Source organism: Medicago sativa, chromosome 1 (genome assembly GCF_051527215.1).
Source record: "Medicago sativa cultivar Bolivia chromosome 1, Bolivia_mono, whole genome shotgun sequence".
Lineage (NCBI taxonomy): Eukaryota > Viridiplantae > Streptophyta > Magnoliopsida > Fabales > Fabaceae > Medicago > Medicago sativa.
Window position 1 is genome coordinate 18085719 of NC_140749.1, and position 26044 is coordinate 18111762.

Genomic DNA, 26044 nt, shown 5'->3' on the forward strand with positions numbered 1-26044 from the left:
GTCATCAGACATGGTTAGAGAATTATTTTCAATATGTACCAAAATTGATTGTAGTGTTCGACACTAGAATACTTTCAAGAATATCCATGGATGTCTTAAAGGACTAAGGATTGTTTCTTGAACACGGATTAAAGGAACATTGTAAAGAAGTTACAATGATGCTGACTTTAATATCGGTGTACAGTATATCCAAATCGCAATTTGGAATAAATGCTATGCTTGGATATCAACTATGAAATTTGTAAAAGTACAAGCTTCAAATAGTTGTTGTTTCTATTACAGATGTCAAATATATATGATTTGGATTGTTTAGCTCATAACTGAGCGAAACCATGTGTCTCTTGCGTTGCGGATTCCATTGATCCCGTCTGAGGTGAAATTGGTTTAATCTTGCGAGCAATGAATACTTGATATCACCAATAATCCAAATGTATACTTTGACACTTCAATTTATTTTCGATGGAAGATCGAAAGTGGAAATTGAAAGAAGTGTAACCTACCAACATAGGAAAGAGTTCCTTATCTACTAGAATAGTATCATGCCCAGGGTGTGCTTGATGCTAACACTTGATCAATATATATTGAGTTAATATTTGATTGGCTTTTAGTGCTAGTGGGAGATTGTTGGAGTAAGCCCTAATATCCAATCAATATTGATTGGGTTTGGCTTTGTATCATGATATTGATATAAATATATATTGTGAATATATATAATAATAAGGCATTTCTTTATTGATTTTGTTATGTTTCAAAATAATAAAGTCCCTAGAATAGATAGTTCATGTAATGGAATATTAAGTGTGACTTAATCATGAGATTACATTACGTAAAGAACGTTATTCTTAAACATATCCATAGTCAAGCTTTAATATGAATTGGGATAATAATAAAGCATAAAGACTATTATGTATGTAGACTGATGACCGCATCTCATGGGTCATTGATATTGAGATATTAAGTCTATACATAGGTATAAATATTAGGAGTAATATTTATACTGGATTGACCCATCGTGAGAATACTACATAGTATGTTATGAAAATGTCATAAGATATTCTCACAATGATAATAATGTATATCGCTCTTAGACCTGAAACCACTATGATCCCTAGATGTGGACTCAAGTGCTTTGTTGCCATTCTAACGTTGTCTGTAAAAGGATAACCATAACGTTGGTTGATGGGTACTTGATGAATCATGCTGAGGGACATGAGTGTCCTAGATGGGATTTGTCCCTCCTCATAAACAGGAGATATATCTTTAGGCCTCTTGATGAAATATGACTGTAAAATTGCATGGCCATGCCGAACTAAGTCAATATAAGATATTGGACTTATTCGTTATTCAGTATATTTCGGAATCAAGGAATATAAACATTGATCTATACAAGGGTGACAATATCTATACCTTGGGATCAATAAAGATATCGAGACAAAGGAGTAAGTGTACACATGAGTATTATCATGGAAAGGTTTCGTCAGATCACTTGACATTCTTGTCACTTGGGTAGCAATGATGTGTTGCTAGATACCGCTCATTGTTTATAATATTAAATATTAGATTTAATATTATTGCCAACGTGACTAGAACCTATAGGGTCACACACAAAGAACAGTCAAAAGAGAAATATATAAGTATGACTTATATAAGGGGTGCGTTTAGTAAATAACGCTAATTAGTTAGCAAAATTACTAAACTCGTTGTTGGGCTTACTGAAGCCCAATAGTGACTTAAGACTTGCAGAGCACACTAGAAGTTCTATAAATAGAACTCTGGTGCTGAAGTTATTGGTTACACGTTTTGAAGCAACCCCTTTCTTCTCTGCACTTCCAATTCATTGGCTAGCACCGAGTTTTGGAGGAGCACTGTTCGTGTGGACTTGCTAGAGGCTTTGCTGCTTGCTGCTTGCTTGGCTGTGATCGAGATTCCAGTTTCCAGTTCCAGCTTTCAGATTCCACAGTTCAAGGTAACAATCGAATCACTGATTCATGTTTGAATTTCGTAATGATCCAAGGAATGAAAATCGAAAATTTTCCGCTGCTTCTACTCCATTCTTCTATTCGATTTTCCTTCATGACTATCATTCAGATGCACTATGTGGTGCATGTCAGAGAGGGAAAATTGTGAAATCATCTTTTAAAACCAAAGACATTGTTTCAACCTCAAGACCTTTAGAATTACTCCATATTGATTTATTTGGACCAGTGAGTACTGCATCCTTATATGGAAGTAAATATGGATTAGTCATTGTTGATGATTACAGCAGATGGACTTGGGTGAAATTCCTGAAAAGTAAGGATCATGCATATGAGGTATTCAGTAACTTCTGCACACAAATTCAAACTGAAAAAGAGTCAAAGATTTTGAAAATCAGAAGTGATCATGGTGGAGAATTTGAAAATGAGCCATTTGAAGCTTTTTGTGAAAAACATGGAATCATCCATGAATTCTCTTCTCCTAGAACTCCACAACAAAATGGGGTTGTAGAGAGAAAAAATAGAACTTTACAAGAAATGGCCAGAACCATGATCCATGAAAACAATTTGGCTAAACACTTTTGGGCAGAAGCAGTGAATACAGCATGTTATGTTCAAAACAGGATCTATATTAGACCTATTTTGGAGAAAACAGCATATGAACTCTTTAAAGGAAGAAAACCCAATATCTCTTACTTTCATCAATTTAGATGTACATGCTACATTCTGAACAACAAGCTCTACCTAAAGAAATTTGATGCCAAGGCCCAAAGAGGAATCTTCTTAGGTTACTCTGAAAGGTCAAAGGCATACAGAGTGTATAATTCAGAAACACTCTGTGTTGAAGAATCTATGCACGTTAAATTTGATGACAAGGAGCTTGAAGATAAAACTTCAAAGCAAGATGAAAGTTTTGCAGAGATACAGGTTCCTGAAGTTACTCCAGAACCTGATCAGATAGCTGAATCTGAAGATAGTCCAGAAGCTGAACCCACATCAGAAGCGCAAGATGAAACTGCTTCTGATGAAGCACAAGATGGCTCACATCAAGCAGATCCTCCCAGAAACACATTCAAACACAAGTCTTCACATCCTGAGGAGCTAATCATTGGAAACAAAGATAGTCCAAGAAGAACAAGATCACATTTCAGACAAGTAGAGTCAATGATTGGACTAATCTCAATGATTGAACCTACAACAGTTGATGAAGCACTTTCAGATGATGGATGGATCCTAGCTATGCAAGAAGAGTTGAATCAATTTCAAAGAAATGATGTGTGGGATCTGGTACCCAAACCTCAGCACAAGAACATTATTGGAACAAAATGGGTATTCAGAAACAAGCTGAATGAGTAAGGTGAAGTAACAAGAAACAAAGCCAGACTTGTTGCACAAGGGTATAGTCAACAAGAAGGCATTGATTACACTGAAACATTTGCTCCAGTTGCAAGATTGGAAGCAATCAGGTTACTTCTTTCCTATGCAGTTAATCATAGCATAATATTATATCAAATGGATGTCAAGAGTGCATTTCTCAATGGTGTCATAGAAGAAGAAGTGTATGTCAAGCAACCTCTTGGATTTGAGGATATTAAATATCCTGACCATGTTTTTAAACTGAAGAAATCACTGTATGGCTTGAAACAAGCTCCCAGAGCTTGGTATGATAGACTTAGTAGTTTCTTAATCAAGAATGATTTTAAAAGAGGACAGGTTGATACAACACTCTTCAGAAGGACCCTTGGGAAAGATATTCTTGTTGTGCAAATATATGTTGATGATATAATATTTGGTTCTACTAATGCATCTCTTTGCAAGGAATTTTCTAAGTTAATGCAGGATGAATTTGAAATGAGCATGATGGGAGAGCTGAAGTTCTTCCTAGGCATTCAAATTAACCAATGCAAAGATGGAGTCTATGTTCATCAATCTAAGTATACAAAGGAGCTTCTGAAGAAGTTCAAGCTTGAAGATTGTAAAGTGATGAACACTCCAATGCACCCTACGTGCACCTTAAGCAAAGAAGATGAAGGAGCTAAAGTTGGCCAGAAGCTGTATAGAGGTATGATTGGTTCTTTGTTATACCTCACTGCATCTAGGCCAGATATTTTATTCAGTGTATGCTTGTGTGCAAGATATTAATCAGATCCTAGAGAATCTCATATGACTGCTGTCAAGAGAATCTTCAGGTATTTGAAAGGAACAACTAATCTTGGACTCCTTTATAAGAAATCCTTAGATTATAAGCTAATTGGATTCTGTGATGCTGATTATGCTGGTGATAGGATTGAAAGAAAGTCAACCAGTGGCAATTGTCAATTTCTGGGTGATAATCTTATATCCTGGGCTAGCAAAAGACAAACAACTATTGCTATCTCTACAGCAGAAGCAGAATACATTTCAGCTGCAAGTTGTTGTACACAACTACTTTGGATGAAACATCAGTTGGAAGATTATCAGATAACTGCTAACAGTATTCCCATTTATTGTGATAATACTGCTGCTATTTGTTTGTCTAAAAATCCAATTTTGCATTCAAGAGCTAAGCACATTGAAATCAAACACCATTTTATCAGAGATTATGTTCAAAAAGGAATTTTAGATATACAATTCATTGATACTGAAAATCAATGGGCTGATATATTTACTAAGCCTTTAACTGTTGAAAGATTTGATTTTATAAAGAAAAATTTGAACATGCACTTTGTATCTGATTAAATGCTTGCTTGCTCCTGAATAGGATTTTAGGTTCTGAAGTTAGTTCAGAAGCAGTAGTCCATCAGAAGCTCTTTATTGAGGTTCTGAGGAAAACTCGCTTCTGATGATGACGTCAGCATCTGAAGACCAGAAGCTGGATTTTTTGCTTCTGAATAGCTGAATTAGTGGAAACGTTGGGAGTTACTTTTTAAAGTAACTTCTGGCCCACTAACTTGGTAGTTACTCTGTGAACTTCTGACGTGGCCTGTATGTGTTGGTGTATAACTAAAAGGGCAATGATGATTTAATAGCTTTGAAAGTACTTTTCACGCGCCCCCAATTTTGTCATTAATGTTATGTTTGTTTGTCTCTTTTGAATTGCAATCGTTTTACACACTACTCACTCACAACAAACATATTTGCTTTCAAACCTCTTGCGAAGTAAGCGCATTCTCTCAACCCTATAACCCTAAAATCTTCATCTTCTTCAAATCTTCTTCAATCATCAAATGGCATCATCAAGTTCGCAACAAGAAGGTTCAGTATCTACTTCACGAATGGTCCCTGAATATGACTACAGAGGAAGAAGCATGAAATTGGAAGAATGGGATTTACAAGTTCAGATAGAGAATCCAGTGGATTTTGATTCTCTGGCTTTTCATAAGTGTTGGATCAGAAGCTACTATGAAGAGCAAGGACTCATGCATTACTTCAAAATGTTGAATGGACCAACATATGAAGCTCTGGTTAGACACTTCTGGGTAAGAGCAAAATTTTACAACAGAGCGGCATCCCTAGCTGAGGAAAGTCAGATGGTGTTAATGTATCCTGAATTAGAAGGGAAGACAAGAGAAGAAATGGGTCTTGCGCCGTTTGTTGAGGATGAAATCAGATCAAGTATCTGCGGTATTCCAGTAAGAATTACTCAATGGCAGATAGAAGCTGTTCTTAAGGTTGAAGCGTCTGGATATTACTCTGGAATTGATCTTTCAAGTGCTGCTGAACAACGCATTTGGAAAGAAAGAGCTAACTTCGTTATATACAATTCTGAGAAGGAGAAGAAATATGTTGAATTAAACATGGAAACTAAGATGCTTCTGAAGATTCAGAATGAGGATTTGTTTCCATGTGGTGATAATGAGAAACCAAATTTGGCTCAGAAGGTCTTTCTCCAGCACCTCATCAAGAAGGAAAAGGTGAACGTGCCCAAATACATGTTCAAGTACTTGGTAGAGTGTCTGAAACAGAGTCAGCTGCAGGATAAACCAAGGCCCTGGGTTCCTTATGGAAGACTCTTATCAGAGATATTCTATCAAGGAGGTGTCTTGGACAATTTAAGCAGAGCTCAAGGCTACACAGATCAGATGCTGGATACAAAGACTGGAGCATTCATAAATGTTCAAACTCTCAAGAATAAGAAGCTGATCAGCAAGGTCACCAAACTTAGAACTGATCTAAGTGAATCTCATGTCTTGTCTGATCTTATGAGGGATTTTCCACCCATCTACAAACAGGATCCTATTGAAGTACAGATGAGGTACATCAAGGAACACTATGTGGCAACCAAAGAGGTCATCAGGTTGGATGAGGTACCTGAGGAAATGTATGGTGGTACTATGCCTCTGGCAAAAGGCAGAAGAGCTAAGAGGAAAATGACCAAAGAAGAGTATCTGAAGGTTGAAGAATCTGCTAAGAAGGCAAGACCTGCTTCTGACAAGCTTAAGATTGGTGGTTCTGCAATGCCATCAATTGAAGAGGTAGCTGAAGACAACAACTCTTGTATAGTCCTAAGTTCTGGTATTGCTCCTGTACAACTAGCTATACCAAAGAGGAAGAGGAAGCCAGCCTTGAGGAGGACCAAGGATTTTCCTCATATCACCATGACAGCTCAAGCTGCTTCTGATTTGGAGTTAAAGGACTTACAAGGGAAGAAGGCAGAAGCTGAAAAAGTCTTGGAAATTGCTACTGAGCTACAAGAGTCTGTAGTTTCAGAAGTCAAGCAACTGATGTTGATGACCAGTGAGTCTGCTAAAGAGGATTCTGATCCTGAACCAGAAAAGGTAATTAATATATCATCAGATTTCGCATCCTCATCATTATCAGATTCTGATGATTCTGATGGTGATATACCCTTAGCTCAACTTTTTCAAAAACCAGTAAAAAGCCAGTCAACATCAACCAAAACCAACAAAAAGCCCTCTCAGTCAACTACTTATGAACCAGTTGGTCACATAATTAATGAGAAGTTGGCTGAAATGGCTGAGCAGAGAGAAAGAGTCATTGATACTATCTTTCGCCTTAACCCTCAACCCCTTAACATTCAACCGCTCAACATGATTCCTCCAGAGAATGTTGAATCTACCTCAGAAAAAGCCTCTGAAACAACTCCAGAAGCAGATGCTTCTGAAAATGTTGTTTCAGAAAACCCCCCATCAACAAACACCTGAACCACATAAACCCACAACACCCCCACAATCACCATTAGCAACCATTGACCCCCAACTCAACAATCAAACAACAACTTCACCACAACAATCACCAACTGAAACTGAAACTGACTTTCAACATTTACCTGAACACTCCCCAGAACCAACTCCCATGGATATTGACAACTCTCAAGTCAATGTCCAAGACCTAACCTCTACCGCACACATTGCTTCTGAACAGCCATCAACCTCAACCCCAACTCAACACATCACCATTCCAGTTTCTAGCCCTGTTCAAGACCTTGAACTTAGTGATTCTGATCCTGAAATTCTTGAACAACCACCCCCAAACACCCTGGAATCTGGATATATTAATGCTGAGCTACTCACTATTCTCTCTCAAATGCATAATCTGGTGGATCAAAGGAGGACAATTGATCTCACCAACGCATATGAAGACTCGTGGGTATCACTTCAGAATCGAGCTGCTGAGTTTATTGAAGATATAAAGGCTATATGCATCAGAAGCAATGACGCTTCTGTCAGGAAGTTAATGGAGAATCTGAATAAAAGTCTCAGAGTCAGAAGTCCTACACTGCTCCTGGCAAACAAGCCATTCTTCTCAGAAATGGACTACTTGACCAGAGACGCAAGGATGTTTAAGCTTCTAAGGCAACAGATGGCAAAGCAGCAGCAAGAGGCTAGAGAAAGGGAACAGGCTCTTCTCCAGAGGCAACAATTTCTTGAAGAACAGTTGCAAAAGAAAATTGAAGAAATGGAGAAGATGAAGAAACAACAACAAACCAATCCTTAGTTGCACACCTTAGTATTTTCCTTTGTTTGTTGTTTGTTTTAAGTTCTTAGTATCTGCTTCTGAAACTGTCTTGCTTTAATGATTATTGCTTCTGAATGCTTAATGGTTCTGAATGCTTAACTGATTCTGATTCTGATTGACTGGATAGTTTAGTTATTTATTATACTCTCTTCAAGTTTGTGTTTTTCTCACATCTTTTTGTCTCTTATGCTTATTTACTTTTATTTCAATTTTTTTTTGATAATGACAAAAGGGGGAGTATATGTGACAAGTATTTAAAGGCTCTGAGCCCCATTAATGGTATTTGAAATTTTTTGAAAAACTTCTATCATTTTTTTTACCTTATTGGTATAAGCTATGAACGAAAGAAGGAGTATCAAAATTCATGTAAAATTAATTGAACCATTCTTCTTATCTATAAGTTAATTCTTTCAATGATTTTTTTTAAGCTCTGATAATTTTATTGTGCGAAAAATGAATTTAATTAACCTGGATAGAACTTAGGGGGAGCTTACAAACCTCACCTTAAAGACTATCAGACTCAGGGGGAGTTTGAGCGTACAAACCTCAGATTCTGAGCTTACAAACCTCAGAACCCCAAAGTCAACTTGTTAATTAGATTAACAACAATTGATCAATTTTTAAATACTTTTGTTTGTCATCATCAAAAAGGGGGAGATTGTTGGAACAAAATGTGTTTAACAATGAACCTTAAAGAGTTTTGATGATAACAAGGTATTAAAAATTGTAAATTGGACTAGCTAATATTTGTTCAAGTATACAGGACCATAATTAAAAAGTTACATCATCATTGGTTCTGAATGAGCAAATAAAGAGCAAAGGAAAACAACAAAATTTGAAGCTTGGACGCTCCTGAAGGCAACTTGCTACTGAAGAGAAAAAGCGCTCCTGAAGTTAAGTCGCTTCTGAAGTAAGAATAGTGCTCCTGAAGACAAGAGGTCCAGAAGTCATATCATCAGAAGCTGTATCATCAGAAGCTGCAGAAGCTGCCTCATCAGAAGCCATTTCACCAGAAGTTGAATATCAACTGGATTTGCAAAGATTCAAGAATTGAAGAATTATCACTGCAAAAGCTGTCTATTGGATTCGAAAACGCAACAAAGGATTAGTGGAATTTTGCAACGGCCATTTCAAAGGTGTTTGAAGGCATGTGCTTGCAATTTGGACGAAAGCGTTGACATTTGTACGAATTGTACAACCACGTTCTCCACTACTCTGTTTTATGTCCACGCTACAAGACAAGAAAACAGCTCCAGAATACGGCTTCGCCTGCATAGATGTTCCTTTGGATAAGGAATGGATTTCAAATTAGTTCTTCATAGGACAACAACCAAATCAGGCAAAAGATCAAAGGTGAAAGATCAAGCTTCAACAACGACTCTTTGGTGTGCTGGCAATTTCACAACGTCTCTTTCACACCTCTATATAAAGGAGTGAAGACCTAGAGATTTGGTAATGCTGAACGACATACTCTCAATATTTTTACAAGTGCCAAACCTCTGCTGAAATTGTTCTGCATTCACTTAGAATTTCTGTGTCTCAAAGTCATTCTTAGAAATTCTTAAGTCCATTGAGTCTGTATCTGATTTGTATTGTGAGCACCTCTGATTGTATATCAAGTGTTCAACCTTAAACAATTTTCTGTGTAATTTTGTTTAGTTAGGAAGTCTCTTGATTGTGTTCTTGAGCAAAGGAAGTCTCTAGCTTGTGTGCTTGAGCAAAGGAAGTCTCTTGCTTGTGTGCTTGAGCAATTGTAATCAGATATTACTCTTAGTGAAATCTCCTTGGAAGTGCAAGGGGGACTGGACTACTTCCGGATTGTGGAAGGAACCAGTATAATTGCTTTGTGTCGTTCTTCTTCTCTCTCTCTGTTTTATTCCGCTGCATTTAGATTCTGATTATCACTTCAGAAGCTGTCTCACTTAGCTTCTGATCAGTGTGTTCAGTTTTTAGGAGAAACGAAGAATTTTTTTTAAAACACAATTCAACCCCCCCTTCTTGTGTTTTTCTCACCTTCAATAATATAATCTTTGATGTATCGAAATTTCAAAATAATTTTTTATGATGCACTTTATTAGTCAAAATAGTTTCGTAGTAGTTCAAATAATATTTCAATGTTGATTGTAAATTGTAATATATCGGAATATAGGTATATTGTGAAGATAAATGGTAGAAATACACTCTTTTTAGCGCTCATTCTAACACTCACTCTCTTATTGAGTGAAATCATGTGGGTCTTATCACCTTATATGAGATCAATTTCCAATGTGTGATACCCACGTTAATTTTACTCAATAAGAAAGTGAATGTTAGAGAGAGTATCCACAACACTTTTAATATTTTGAAAGACCAATGTAACAATATTAAAGAGGCATTTGAACATCACAAATTATTTTAACTATCTGTCAAAAAAAAATCTTAGTGCATAATTAAAAACTATTTTGAAATTTCGATACATTGATAGCCAATTGTAATTACTCGCTAGACATTCATGGACCAAATGATTATTTATCCTTCTTTTTGTCGGATAGTCCGGTGGCTAAAGACTCACCTCTTAAGATGAATAAATAGTGTTTGCAGTTCAAACTCCGGTCCTACATATATTATACAATGTCTCTAACAATTGAGTTAAACTAAAAAGACTATTTTCCTTTTTTAGGCAAAATTACACAATATTTGGTTATTTGTTTTGTTTCTTGAAATTTTAGTCAATTTGTATATGAATTTTCAAATTACTAGTTCATGATTTTATCTTCTTTAAATCTTCTGGTCTTTTCGAATTTATGGTCTATCACTTAAGTTTGCATATGATTCTCAAGTTTAGAAGTTGAAAATTCATATGCAAATGAATTAAGAATGTAAAAATTACATTAAGAAAACAAATCCTTTCGTGAAATTAAGCTAAAAATCCATGCATATAATTTTCCCTTTTTCATAAGAATAAGTAACACTTAAGTTTGCCTCTGTAAGTATAGCTTAATTGGTATATACATTGCGATATCCATGAGTCGGGGTTCCAATCTCTGGGTTTCCAACTTATTTACCTTAAAAAGTGAATTAGATCAAAGTTTTTTTTCTTTCAAAAATACCAAAATACCTTTTTCCTTTTCTAACATAAAAAATATCATCTTTCTAGTACAGTTCTTTCTTGTTTTGTTCTGTCTAGTCCTTATTGTTTTGTGAGTCAAGTGCACTCGTATAGTAAGCATGGTAGAGATAAGGATCTCCGGGTCTCTCTAAGTGTCCGATCTTATGATGTCTGGGTCTAAGGTAGAGAAAATTTTGGGGCTATAAAAACCCTTACAAAGATATTTACAGTTACCTCTCTCCAAGATATAAAATATGCTTATATCGTTTGGAGGTTTGATGATTGCTTAAAGTTTATGGAGGTTAGGTTATTAGGCACCCTCATCCTTGTGAAAATGTTGTGGAGCCTAATTAATAATCCCAACGAACTATAGTGCAAAGTTCTATATAGTAATTAGAGGAATGCTAGCAACACACACTTTCAAACACACTCTCTTTGATTAGTTAAAATTCATATGGGTCCCACCGAATCATGTGAGTCCCATACAAATTTGGTGGCTCCCATGTGAATTTTAACTAATCAAAGAGAGTGTGTTGGAAAGTGTGTGTTAAAATGTGTGTGTTAAAATGTGTGTTGCTAGCTTCTCTTTAGTAATTATGATAAAGATAAGGGTCTCCGGGTTTCTCTGAGTGTGCGGCCTTATGAATTCCCTCTTTGGAAACACTGGTCTTAGTTATAAATTGGACCAGTGTCAGAGTCATACAATCTGCAGTTAGGAAATGGACAACATATTAATTTTTTGGTTAATAGATCTTTACCCCCTATAATATAGATCACTTTTGGTTTTCCCCCCTCTAAATTTTTTTTGTCAGATTCCATCCTTGTAAAAAAAATTTGTTTTGGAATACCCCCCTAGGCCAGCTGATTGTGCATTTTCGCTAATGTGGCACGCTGAGTCACCTTTTGTTATGACGTGGCGCACTGAGTGTATAATTATTTTTATTTTTTTATTGTGCACACGTGGCGTTTGTATTTTTTTAGAAAAAAATTCTTTAAAAAATATAGAAAAATAAAAAAAATCGGAAAAAATTAATAAAAAGGATTAAAAAATTTAAAAAATCTGGTAAAATGAATAATAATGAAAAAAATTCTAGAAAAATTAATAAAAAATTTTGGAAAAGTTTAATATATATCAAAATTTGAAATAAGTTCCTGAAACATTCTAGAAAAGATTAAGTTCCTGAAAAAAAAAATCAAAATTTTTACTTTTTTTATAAAAAAAAAAAAAACTTTTCAATTTCGAAAGAAAAATTTGACCTTTTTTTAAAAAATTTCGAAATATTTTAATTTCAAATTTTTCTTCTGAAATTGAAAAGTTTGTTTTATTATTTTTTATTCAAAAAATAAAAATTTCAATTTTTTTAATGATTTTTTTGAAAATTTCGATACATATTAATCTTTTCTAGATTTTTTATTTTTTTCATTTTACCAGATTTTTATTAATTTTTCCATAATTTTTATATTTTTCCAGTATTTTTTCTGATTTATATTTCTTTATTTTTCATTTTTATTAATTTTTTTTAAGATTATGGAATCACAAATAAAAATAATTATACAGTCAACGCGCTACATCATCAGAAAAGGTGACTCAGTGTGCCACATCAGCGAAAATGCATAGTCAGCTAGCCTAGGTGGCATTCCAAAACAAAAAAATTTACAAGGACGGAATCTGACAATTTTTTTTATAGGGGGCAAAGTCCTATTAACCCTTAATTTTTTGTTGGAGAATGTTAACCAGTGCCCCCGGGGCACTGGTTAAGCACCAAAAGAAGGAAGTTTTTGTTAAAAAGTAATGTAATTATTACTTGATCAAAAGTGACAGTTTATAGTTTCAAGACAGAAAATTCTATTTTTGGATTCCTTAACCAGTGCCCCGGGGGCACTGGTTAACAAGACCCTTTTTTGTTTCATAAATGGATATATGATGGTCACCATCTCATGAATAACTCTACCCACCACATCATGGACACAACCATCATTGTGAAAGATGCTTTGACAGAGTCAGGAGATTGGGATGCCAATTTTCTCACGACTCGCATCTTCCATATATTATGGTAAACCTGGAGATGGTTATTCCAGCACTAAAAATAACAGATATACATGAATTCATTAGGTGGAGTAACACCAACACTCGCCACTTCACCGTTTAAAGTGCTTATAACCTTTAGTAGAAGCACGGTCGTTCCATCGATTAGAGTTGGAAAAGTTAGTAGAATTGAAAGAGTCCTCACAAAATCCAAACATTCACGTGAATTGCTGCTCAAGAGCGCCTTCTTACTAGTCATTAAATAAATAAATGGGATTTTGGAGTGTCTTCCACTTCTTTTTTCTCTGAAAATGAAGACAAGACAATAATCAATGCTCATAGAGATTGTACGCAAGCAACCCATACTTGGATCAGGTCAATAACTTCTAATCACATTACTAATTTATTTTCTTTGAATTGCAAGCACCGAATCTTCAACAATTTGAACACCAAGGTAGGTTGTTTTCATGGTTAATTGTTGGCACCAGTGAAAGTGTAGAAACATAAATATTTTTGAAGAGGGCTTCCACCTCTCTAGCAATCCTATTCACGGGATTCTCAAGATGACAAAGGAGATTGAAGGCTGCGAGCAAACACACGTGACTGGATTGCCTCATCAAAAGGATATTATTTTCATTGGTTGCAGATATGAGACATGTATATCAGTATGAATTTGGCTCAAAGACGAGAGATTACCCACCTTTAAGTTAATAGTGACTTGAATGTTCTAGTTGACATGGTTACATGAAACTAAAATATTAATAGGAATATTCCTACCTTGATTACGCACATTCACAATCTGAATAACATGAATTGGCAAGTTCGAATGAATCATACTTGACACGAAGGAAACATATCCATTTATTTTACCTTAACTTTAAACTCTTTGTTTTTCTTATTACCTTAAACTCATTTGATTTGCATGTTTCAAAGACTTCTCCTAAAAATCTTCAAAGACTCCTTTATAATGACATATTCTACCCTTGTTTGAGAACGTTTCGCTTAGATATGTAATTTTTTTCTTTTTCTTGGACTTTGCCTTCTAGGGCATCCACAACGAAGTCCCTCAATTTTGAGTACTTAAACAAGTCTTACGTGTACACATTACTCATTAATAATTTTTTAAAAACAATACATAATGAACCCTCAATCACTCAAATGCAGCACCTCTGACAAAAGTTCTAAATATGTCGCACTAATAAACAAAGCATGTCAAACAAACATTACAAAATGATTAATTCAATGAAAAATATTGCATGATTCACTTAAAAATGAGATCCTTAAGCGAGACTCTAAGTCGTATAAAACCTAAAAAAATTCTCTCCAAAGGGACCTATGGCTATTATATGCATCAACACACTTTTGTCAAATAAAAATTTGATAAAAACAAATAAATAAAATTTGGACATGAAAAATCATTTTTATAGTATGAAAAAAATGAAAAGACAAAGGAATGAAAGGATGAGAAAGCCAAGAATAGCACCAGAAAGGTCAACAGGTCAACATGAAAAAGGGAGTAGGCCAACACGTCTCTATTGTCATCAAAATGCAACACTTGATCATCTTCTTCACTTCATAACGACTCCTTCCCAGAAATTTTCAATTTTCTTCAGTTCAAATACTTTTCCACTTTCATCAAATTCATATTTTTCACTAATTTTGGAGGTTTCATTTCATGGACTCGTTTTGGGAGAACCATAAAGCGCTATGAGCAAATCCAACAATTTTTTTCATAATCTCATAAAGCCCTTCAAATTTGGTTCTACCAGAGGTAAACAACAAAACCCACTTCTTTGTTTTTGAAAAAAAAAAAAAAACAATTTCTTATAATAATTTTGTGGTATTTTTATATTAGAGGGAAATAGTGAAGACGATATACAGAACATAGCTACACAAGAGCAGAGGACATTTTCCTATGAAACATTGGTTGCTGCTACTAACAACTTTCATGTTCATAACAAACTTGGTCAAGGAGGCTTTGGACCTGTCTACAAGGTAAATACTTTTTTTTTAGTGGAAAAATGTTAGTGACTAGTAGTTAGATTATAAATACTGAGAATCAATCAAGCTGTTTTTAGTAAAAATTTAGTTCAATATTGTATGAATGTGAGAAAAAGGTGTGAAATTTTGACACATGTTATGTTATTAGATATAGTCTTTTCTAGTATATATCTCATGTTATGTTTAGACTAAGAATTTTAATAGAGCTTATAGCTAGATAAATAGGTAGAAGATTTAAAAAAAAAAAACAAGAAAAAAAAAAAGATAGATAGATTATAAGGTTGGTTCTATTGTTGGCCTGTATTTCAAAATCGCATGAATTTCTAACGATGATCTGCAACGTCCTTGGAAGTGGAAGCTTATGGTACTTATCGTCTTTATAGTTAAAACGGTGACCTGATTGGTGTCGATTTGACAAAAACAAGGAAAAATGAATATGAGTTGAGTTTTGAGAGATGAACATGGATTTCCCTTGTTTTTGTCGAACTGAAACAATTTATTATCTCATTCGCGCTCCATGAGGACGAAGAAGACTGTGAACTTCTACTTTTGAAAGACAACGTCTCTCGTCATTGAAGTTTCAAACAAATTTCAAGTACCGGTCCATTGTAGACCACCTGTTGGTGTTAGTCGTAGAATTTACAAGAAGATAGGTATTGGATTTTATTATCCTGTTGTTTGGAAAAGTAGCAACCAACAATACTACATAGGAAGCTTTTGAATTGTGATTAATCAAAGAAAATTGTGAATAAGAAACCACCAAATTAAACCTTAGCTGCAATCATAATTGCAGACATTGATTTGAAACTTTTGATCCATAATTAAAACAATTGCGGCAATTTTGGTTTTTATTTGTGTCATTTTGGTTGAAGGGTAAATTGAATGATGGGAGAGAGATAGCAGTAAAGAAGTTATCACGTGGTTCAAATCAAGGGAAGACACAGTTTGTTGCGGAGGCAAAGTTGCTGACTCGTGTGCAGCACCGTAATGTGGTGAATTTGTATGGTTATTGTATCCATGGCAGAGAGAAGCTTCTTGTGTACGAGTATGTCCCTCTTGAGAGCTTTGACAAGTTCCTATTCAGTGAGTTTTTCTTTTTCAAATTCTCTTATTCTATTCTGTTGAATTCTGTTATTATGTTGAATAAGATCACATACTATATCAAAGCTATTCAGAAATGTTTAAACTAAACTTACCTCAAGATTAAGTGTCTTTGGGAACATATAGGGGAGCATTTTCATAGCTTTCTATATAATATAAAGTATTTAAATATATAAAATAAGGGGTTAAATATGTTTTTGGTCCCTATAAATATACCAACTTTTCGTTTTAGTCCCTCTAAAATTTTCCTTCAACTTTTAGTCCCTATAAAATTTTCAATCACTACTTTTGGTCCCTATTTTTAAGTTAATATTTGTATTTTTTAATGAAATCGTGCAGAAATATTGTAAAAAATAAAAAAATAAAAAATAGAATTTGTTAACAAAACATAAATTAAATATGAATTTTAACCGTAAAAAATATAAAAATTCATATTAAATTCATGTTTTGTTAAAAAATTCTAATTTTTTTTTGGAGAGATTCTTATAATATTATGAATTTTTCTGCAAAATTTTATTCAAAAATATGAATTCTACATATGAGTTTAATTTAAAGTAGGGACCAAAAGTGATGGAAAACTTTTTAGCGACTAAAAGTTGAAGAAATTTTTTAGAGGGACTAAAACGAAAAGTTGACATATTTATAGGGGCTAAAAACATATTTAACCCTAAAATAAGTTACCATTTTAAAACTAAACAGTTATTTGGTGTGAACATTGAGCTTGCTTTCCCTGGTTTTCAATGCAAAATCCAATGAATGATTTGACTTGCTGATTTCTTGTCGTAGAATTTTTCTATTTTAGGTACCCTGTATATTTTTGTAATCTTTGTAGATTGTCTATTAAGCTAATTAACTGTTTAACTCAATATTTGGATGTCCATGAAGTGTGTGAATATGCATATTTTTCCATCACAGATTTCATTTGTGTCAACTGAATATGGACCTTTTTCCCCTTTAGTACCTCGGGATAGGTTTTTCTCAAGTTTGACAATTGACAACATCTCAAAGGGCTTTATTGTGCCCTTACAACTAAAAACCTATCCATCCTTATTTGGATTTATCATTGAAGCTGGTGCATGAGTCTTTTATGTAGTTGCATGATTGAAATTAAAACATACTTAAGTGTCAAAATATTTAATGTGGCTTGGAGTTGCATCATTTCAAAGTAGTTCAAAACTGCAATAACAATAGACCTCGCCTTTCAGAAGTAGGAAGTGTACGGTTCTCGTTCTCACAGTTGAGATGGCAACATGATCAGTGTCGGTACTTGGCTAGACAAAAACAAACGAACATGTGTGCCTCAAAAACTTACTAATATCTGCTATTCTTTGTTTTTGTCGAACCGACGCCAATCAGGTGACTATCTCAGCGTAAGGACAAAAAGGACCTTAAAATTTTTACTGCCAAGATCCACCTATGGTCCATGGTAGAACCCCTTAAATTCATAGCTTTTTCTGTATATTCTCTCCTCGTCAATATGAAATATTTAGATTTCATAATGTTTTTTTTTTTTAATTTTATATTGGACCACAGTGACCAATACATGGGGCCTCTTCACATCCTTGTTTGCATCTCTTCACATCTGCATCTAAAACAGTTTTCTGCTGGAAATAGAAAGACATTTTTTCAACTTGACTTTGGCATTGTATATGTTATGACTCCTTATTTTGTTGCCTGAGTGAAATTTCTAATAAAAACAAAACACATAATTAGTTTGTGTTGATTACTTCTGCTTCAAATTCACGAATGTAATGATATATTCTTGGTTTGTAGCTGTCATTATTTTTTAACATTAACCTATTAAAATTGATGTGACAAAAGAACTACTGCTAAACAGAACTGTATTTGTGGATTTTAATGTATGTAGGATCAAACAAGAAACAAGAGCTAGATTGGAAACGTAGATTTGACATAATCAATGGAGTGGCAAGAGGCTTACTTTATCTTCATGAAGACTCTCACATTTGCATAATCCATCGTGACATAAAAGCAGCCAACATTTTACTTGATGAAAAATGGGTCCCTAAGATTGCTGACTTTGGCTTGGCTCGTCTCTTTCCAGAAGATGAAACTCATGTCAATACACGTGTGGCTGGAACACAGTAAATTACTCTTTCTTATTTTAATTTTTCAACAAAATGCATTAATTTATGTTTGTTATAATCCATATACTGTATATTAGTCAATGTCAATGCATCTAAAAAACAAAACTCTGTGATAATAGTCAACAATTAATTAAATATGTTACGTGTGCCAAGTTTTCAATTGGTGAATGTTTCAACCATATCCATGAAACATTACATCAAATATACTTTGACATATTTGACCTGCTCTTAGGGTTGATTCTCTGTAGTAGTTACAACTGCCCCAATGATAACATGCTTTGACAAACTGATACATTGACGAAAAACATGTTTTCGGTAATCATGTTATTGATGCAAAATATTCAATGAACTTGACCAGTCTCCTTTAGTGAAGTATATTCTATCAATCATACTTTTTTCATCCGCATGTTTCGAACTAACGATCTTAAGGAATCCAAGTTCAATTCCACTCAGACCCAACATAATGTTGACAGAAAAAAAATACTCCACTTTGATATAGTTCTGCATAAAAATGGAGTTTGAAACTGAAAGTTTGAGAATTATTAAAAAATCATAAGCCTTAGTCAACTAGTACAATATATTGGATTTTGATAAATTCATCTATGAAATTATGCTTTTAACTATTGTTATTCAAACAACGGTTAAATTAAATATTTTACAAATAATAAATGTAACCCTCAAGAGTGCTTGATGCATGGACATCTATAGTTAAATGATGATGATGATGATGATGATGAAACTTGTGAAATATGCAGTGGATACATGGCTCCGGAGTACTTGATGCATGGACATCTATCTGTGAAGGCAGACGTGTATAGCTATGGAGTTTTGGTGTTGGAGTTAATCTCCGGTCATCGAAATTCCTCCTCGGATTCAGCCTTCAATGGAGACAATCTCCTTAATTGGGTAAATTTGTGTTGCTGTTTAATTTTTGACATCTTATTTTGATACAGATATTTGGAAACACAAACAAAGCAAAAACAAATTATAGTGAAAAGTAAAAGAAGAAACAGAAAATAACCACTTAAAACATTACGTGCCTTGTTTAAAGATGAATAAAACAATAGTCTCTTTTTTCTGGTTTCAGATGTCCTACCAACAAAAATCTAATAATATCAGTAAACTTATGTGGTCATGAGTTTGATATCTGATTTATACAAATACAAATTCATCATTGAGAAAGACAACCTTAAGTGGGCTCTAAATTTTTTAAAGGGACTAATCTCTTATTTGTGAGCGGAAGATACTCTAATAAATAGGTGATCTAAATCAGATTCTTTGGTTCTTAATTTGTTTTCTATTGTTTTACAGGCATACAAACTATACAAGAAAGGGAAGTGGTTAGAAATGGTGGATCCCACAGTGGCATCTTCCGTGACAACCACCGAGCAAGTGGAAGTGTGCATTCGAGTGAGTCTGCTGTGCACGCAAGGAGATCCACAACTTCGTCCAACGATGGGGCGTGTTGTGTTGATGTTATCAAAGAAGCCACCAAGTCACATGGAAGAACCAACGAGACCAGGTGTGCCCGGTTCCAGATACAGAAGAGCATTGCCTCGTAGTCATACACCTTTCACTACTGATGATGAGAATTCATCTGCTTCACACATTGATTCCAGCAATTGTGACACTATTACTACTGCTACTGCTACCACCAATACCACTTCTTCTGCAACAAGAACAGCCTCTGCTACTGCACAAGTGGACTCCCGAGGGAAACGTCCAATGTTTCCTTGATGTTACCATTTCATCATTCTTTTCTCTCATTGGAGAGATTTCCGGCTATATATGATTCTTTTGTTGTTTCTTGTAGCATAATTATTTTTTACATGTGCGTAAATGTTATTAGGAGTAGGTCAAGAATGATGGATTGAAATCAAATGTGTGCTTTTTTTGTTCCTTCTTTTGCCTTCCTTCTACGGTATAAGGTTAGCTTCAATGGTGAAGTAACATGACATACTACAACAAAACTGTCGAATAGCTACAAACAGTTTTACTGATTAAATATTTTTGACATAACTTTAGCATCAATATGTATCCTTCATGAGAAATGATAGGACTTTAACACTCACTATTTTATTGTCAGCAGTTAATTTTTTTTTTTTGAATGCCAAAAATATACTATATATATTAAATATAAAAAGGAGATATCTCCTACAAGATTCCAAACATATGTACAAATTTGAGTACAAGAAGTACTCATGTTAAGCGATAACCAAATTCAAGAATCCCTCCCTCAAAAAAAGAGCAAAAACTAAAACCACAACTGAAATACAACTCCTAACAAGAACACCCAATGGCATCCGAACAAAAGGAAGACTACGAGCAGAGCCCCTCAGTCAACCAACTCGCCACAAGACACTAACGATACCAACACAAAATGGGTTCATGATCCCACTCATAGAAGGAACAGGTGTGACCAGAATGTTTTCCTAAAAACCACTTCCAAGAGGTGAATTTAACCATATCCATCAACTGGAGCACTGGAGTCTCCTTCCCCAAAAAGATGCGAGCGTTTCGGGATCTCCACAAAGACCACACAACAGATTAATAAGAAATCTAACCTCACATTTTTCCCTCTACCACCTAAACACATGATGCCACACCTAACCTAAAAAAAGAGCATCTAACAAAAAGGTGACCATTGGCTGCAGATGATGTTGGTCCTACCACTTTATATGGAAGCACCTTGATTTTTTTTTAAAAAAAAAAAAATGGGTGTCGGAGATAATGTTGAAAAGAAAGTGTTCTTAGCACTTTTCTTCCTTCATTTTAAAACAAGATCGAATGCACGTTTGTTCCTTCATTTTTCTCGAAGAACAAGATCAAATGCACGGCTGTTGTAATCATCCATTTTTTAATCACACTAACTTGATCACCCCACTTAAAATGTGAAACAATTGCTACAATTGATTTGAGATGGGAAGAAACGGAGAGGGAAATGGGATGGAGTCTCTTGTGTCAATAATCTATCGAGTTGAGAAAAATTAAAAACCAAAATAAAAATTGAAGGCATTGTCTCCTTTGAACATCATCTCCTAACCGCAACCTCTGTCAATTTCATTTGCCACAATTTCAACAACCCTAATAAAATCCTCCAAAAACGGTTAGATCTTCAAGATTAATGTGGCTCCCTTACAGTGGCACATGTTCTGATTCCCCGACGTCATTCCATCCCACATTTGCGACATTGAAGACAATTCATTAGCAAATATATGAGGGATTCGAAGATTCTAGTCGGTTGCGGGTGGGCGTTTTTAGGGTTCTTTGCTATATGAGGTATACTTACAACGCTGTGAATGGCTTACTCATCACTTTGTTATATACGTGTATATTTCACAAATTGTGAGACTTTCTCAAGCAATTTTTCTGAGTTCTACGGTTCCCCTACAATAGACCAAATCAAATTCACCAATCACCACCAAATATATTGTTTCCAATCCGTTACACTTTGTTTATTGTGGGAAGCTCAAATAAAATGTAGGTCACTGTAGCAAAAAATTACGAAAATAACCTGGCAATCAATTTACTATATCACATTATTTGTCAAAAAAAAAAAATTACTATATCACATTATGAGAAATATAATAATGTGATTCAATATCAGCTATTACCAATCATATTTCAACTTTCATGTAAAATAAAAAATATTCATCAAGAGTGAAGAGTCACAACAGCAGCAAAAAAATCAATGAAGATGGCCCTGACAATCAATTTGCTATATCACATTATGAGAAATCAAATGATGTTTTTCAATATCAACTATTACCTGCCATATTTGTTCATGTTCCATATGAAGGTATAGTTTTGGCGCTGAATCTGTAAAGAATCACCGTGACAAGAGAAATCACAGAACAAGCACCATAGTATTGAATGTATTATAGCACACCAAGAGTACCCGTTGCACTACTTGGAATAATAGTAGATCAGTGTGTATTTTCTTCCATCAAAGATCAAGAGACTTAGCCTATTCTAAAGAGTGGCACAATAGCTACTCTTAATGACCTGCTATGTATACAGCTACTAAATTCCTTGAAATGCCATAAACAAAACTGAAATTGTACTATGATAATGAAAACACTAGAATACAGCAAACTGACTTAATCTGGTCCCTCAGCATTACAAATGAACCAAATTCAACCATAATAAGTTTGAACAAACATGACTTGCTTAATGATTAAAATACAAAGAACCACTAATGAACATCATGTTTATGCCCAAAAAGCAATATCTATAGTCATCAAAATAACCCGATCACCAAAATGAAAAACAAAAACAAAGCAAGTCCAATGTTACACAATGAGAGGCCAAATAGCACCTAAGTTGGGAGCCGAGACTCCCATAATTTATGCTCAACTGATCAAAGAATTGTTATCTAATAAGACCAATTATAACTCAGCCTAATCAACAATTAACTATAACAAGTCAAAACAACACTACCATTAATCAAATAAATACAACTATACAATAACCAGTACATCTAAACCAACCACAATCTCGGCAGACAATTGTAAGTCGATCGCAGTTGACTGCAACTGAAGCAGCATTTAACTGCAATTCTAACCCTTGACTCCTTGACTATAACCATAACAGATCAAAAAGAGTTTATTTTCATTGAAGATTAAATGCATACCATAACTAACAACAACACTACATCACTTAATCATACATAAATCGAAAAACTGAGAAAATCGAGTCTGTCATTCACTCACTCCAGTATTTTTCATCATCTTTACCCAATTCTTCCCTATCACTATCCTCACCATCCTCAACCAAACTCTCCTTAAACCTCCTAACATCCTCAACCGCCGCACTTCTAAACAAACCAACATCAGTAGCACCCGACACCATATGATACCCACGCGATCGAAGATCTTTAGGCCCATCAAACGGCAATGCAAAACCCGACAAAAAAACATCATCTTTTTCACTCTTCCTCTTCAACACCTTCCTTTCTGCTTCCATCAATGTCTCTCTAACTTTCTTATTCCCCGGATCCCACAAATACCCCATGCTAGCACTCAAATCCAACGGTCCCATTTGCACACAATCAACCCCATCAACAGCTGCAATTTTTTCAACATTCTTCACACCTTCTTCAGATTCAACTTGAACCATTACCAAAATCTCATCAAGGTAATTATTCAAGTACCCTTCATCAATACCATAGCTTGAAGCCCGAACAATAGGATGGGCCGACCCACGAACTCCGGCAGGTGGAAAACGGCAGTAGGATACAGCTTTTGCTGCGGATTTACCGGATTCGATCATAGGAAACATGATTCCTTGTGGACCTAAATCTAGAGCTTTTTTGGCCCATGCAGCGGTGGTTTCTGGGACACGGAGGATTGCGGCAGTATTTGCCGCGGCGAGTGCGTGGAGACAGGGGAGAGCGTCAGAGATGCCTCCGTGGCCGTGTTCCATGTCGATGACGACGAAGTCGTAGCCGGAGAGGGCGGCGATTTCGGCGAGGGTGGGGGAGAAGGTGAGGAGGAAGATGCCGTAGAGTGTTTCGTTGGAACGGAGACGGGATTTGAGGTTGCGGTAGGATGGGGTGGGGGTTGTGGTGGTGATTGTGATGGCAGTGTCGTCGGGGAAGGATTTGAGAAGTCTCGGATCCTTTCGCGACGACATTGACATTGCCATGTGTGTGGAGGAAGAGAAGGGGGTGAGTTTGAAGTTGAGATTTGAAGGGGTGAGGGGATTGGTTTTAGCTGGGAGGGAAGAGAGGGTTGGTTTTGCTGGTGTGAGAGTAAAGGTAGTGGTGGTCGCCATTTTTGTTGTTTCTGTGTTTGTTCTCCAGTCTTGTTCTTGAAGATGACAGTGTAGTGTAGTAGAGAGAGTGGTGGTTTAGGTGGTTATTTTCGTCTTTTTCAGAGGAAAAGACGATATCACAAATGAGAAATGATATTTTGACAATCACTTTTTGACAACTTTTGGACAACTGTCTCTCTCATACTCACATGATGTTGTTATCCTCTCTCTTCCTTTTTCTCTCTCCATTGTTTTTGACCAATAAGAAGTGAGAAAAACAAGGTTGTCAACAAAGTTGTCATCAAATGGATGTAAAAATATCATTACTCATCACAAATTGGCAAAGTTACATTCACCATATGATCCACCTTAGTACCACATTTTTCATTAAAAAAAATATATTTTAGTTTTTTTTTAAACAAAAAAAAGTTTAATTCTTTTAATATTTTTTTTTTATGAAAGGATGTTTATAATATTTCATTCATAATCAAATGATTTGTCCTCTCATTTAAAAATTGAATAGGAGGATAGGTGCAAAATTAACTAGTTATCATTCATTGAACCAATTTCACAAAAATGAAGTTTTTCCGGTGAATGCTTCGACCACAAAAGCTTACATGTGGCATGAGACATTGTTCGATACTTAGCCTCTCCACTTGACCGAGCAACAACAATTTACTTTTTGTTTTTCCATGATATCAAGTTTCCACCGATGAAACCATAATATATTGATTCATCACTTCTATCTCCTGCCTAATCAGCATCGAAATATTCAATGATATCAGTGTTGTTTTTCTCTATTAGTAAATATACTCCCTCCATTTCTTTTCTTTTGATGTTTTAGGACTTCAACTATATTTTTATCCAATTTTACCCTTGTTGAAAAACACACAATTTAATTGAAAGTTTCAATAATCAATGCAATTGAAGTTTCAATTTGTGTGGTGAGTGTGATAATTAAGGAGATTGGAATTTTGAGAAAAACATAGATAAGGACATTTTAGTCTAAACCTTACAACTATTCATATACTTTAATGATTCCTTAATACTTGTGCAATCACCTAAAACATCAAAAGAAAAGAAATGGAGGGAGTACAAGTTCTTTTCCAAGTGATCTTTTAATGTACTTAAGAATTTAAATAATTGCATTCCAATGGTTGTCACAAAAGGAAAATTGATAAACTAACTTGATACATCGACTAGAAAAGATATTTCAAATCTAGTTGTGGTGAGATAGTTCAATTTTCACACAAGTTTTCGATATCTGGATCAGTATAAGACTCGTCCAGATTTGGAAGAAGCTTTGCATTAAGGTTCAACTCATATGAGTATCATGCAACACACTGTGATTTTAAAATAAGAAGATAAATCCGTGTGATAGGAATCTAAGGCTTATCATTAACAAAACTACAAGAAACTGGGTTCTAAGTTTAAAGAGAAGAAGATAAAACTAACTAAGATAAAATAAAATAACATAACATTTTTATTCATTTTTCTTCATTCCTTTCTAATGGGATAATAAAATGATTATATAGGTAGGTTTATATATACACATGACAAGATAAATAAATCAACCACACAATAACAATATTACCAAACAATCTAATAGAATATACTTAAAAGATCCCCTTCTAAAATAAACTAAAAGATTAATTATTCTTTCTTTTTGTACAAGAAGATTCATTATTCTAATTCTAAACTCCATAATCTTGTAATTGTGAGTGAAAATAGAGATATCAAAATTATAATTAGAACCACGAAAAAGATATTTAAAGAATTCTTCAACAATAAAAAGAATTTTTTTTTTACATGATAAAAGAAACATATTCATCACTTTTACTTAAAAAAAAAAAAACACATTGTAAAAAAAAATAAAATTAAACCCTCTCAAGAAAAAAACATTAATTGAAAAATAAAGGGTTAATTATGTTTTTGGTCCCTACAAAATTGCAACCTTGTAAGTTTAGTCCTTACTTAATTTTAATAGCATTTTTAATCCCTACAAAAAAAAAATTACTTATAATTTTAGTCCCTG

The 26044-nt window shown here is 34.7% G+C and overlaps 2 protein-coding genes across 2 annotated transcripts; one reads left to right on the plus strand and one right to left on the minus strand.

Moving 5' to 3' along the window:
• The first annotated feature begins 14474 nt into the window (after nucleotides 1-14474).
• On the plus strand, nucleotides 14475-20326 carry LOC146953282 (cysteine-rich receptor-like protein kinase 43). The gene is made up of 6 exons (XM_085708510.1): nucleotides 14475-14819; nucleotides 14904-15043; nucleotides 15922-16132; nucleotides 18018-18252; nucleotides 19011-19161; nucleotides 19567-20326. Exons 1-6 carry the CDS (start codon nucleotides 14756-14758, stop codon nucleotides 19990-19992), a joined length of 1227 nt encoding a protein of 408 aa, XP_085564636.1. The 5' UTR covers nucleotides 14475-14755; the 3' UTR covers nucleotides 19993-20326.
• A 2345-nt stretch (nucleotides 20327-22671) lies between these two features.
• LOC146953283 (Phosphoenolpyruvate carboxylase family protein) lies at nucleotides 22672-24149 on the minus strand. Its single transcript, XM_085708511.1, has one exon. The coding sequence runs from the start codon at nucleotides 24028-24030 to the stop codon at nucleotides 22960-22962; it is 1071 nt and encodes a 356-aa protein (XP_085564637.1). The 5' UTR covers nucleotides 24031-24149; the 3' UTR covers nucleotides 22672-22959.
• Nucleotides 24150-26044: the final 1895 nt, after the last annotated feature.

Coding starts and splice junctions, on each gene's coding strand:
- LOC146953283 (XM_085708511.1), bottom strand. CDS start 24,030: ATGGCGACCACCACTACCTTTACTCTCACACCAGCAAAACCAACCCTC.
- LOC146953282 (XM_085708510.1), top strand. CDS start 14,756: ATGAGCAAATCCAACAATTTTTTTCATAATCTCATAAAGCCCTTCAAA. Junction 15,044..15,921: donor GCTTTGGACCTGTCTACAAG/GTAAATACTTTT, acceptor TTTTGGTTGAAG/GGTAAATTGAATGATGGGAG. Junction 18,253..19,010: donor ACACGTGTGGCTGGAACACA/GTAAATTACTCT, acceptor TGAAATATGCAG/TGGATACATGGCTCCGGAGT.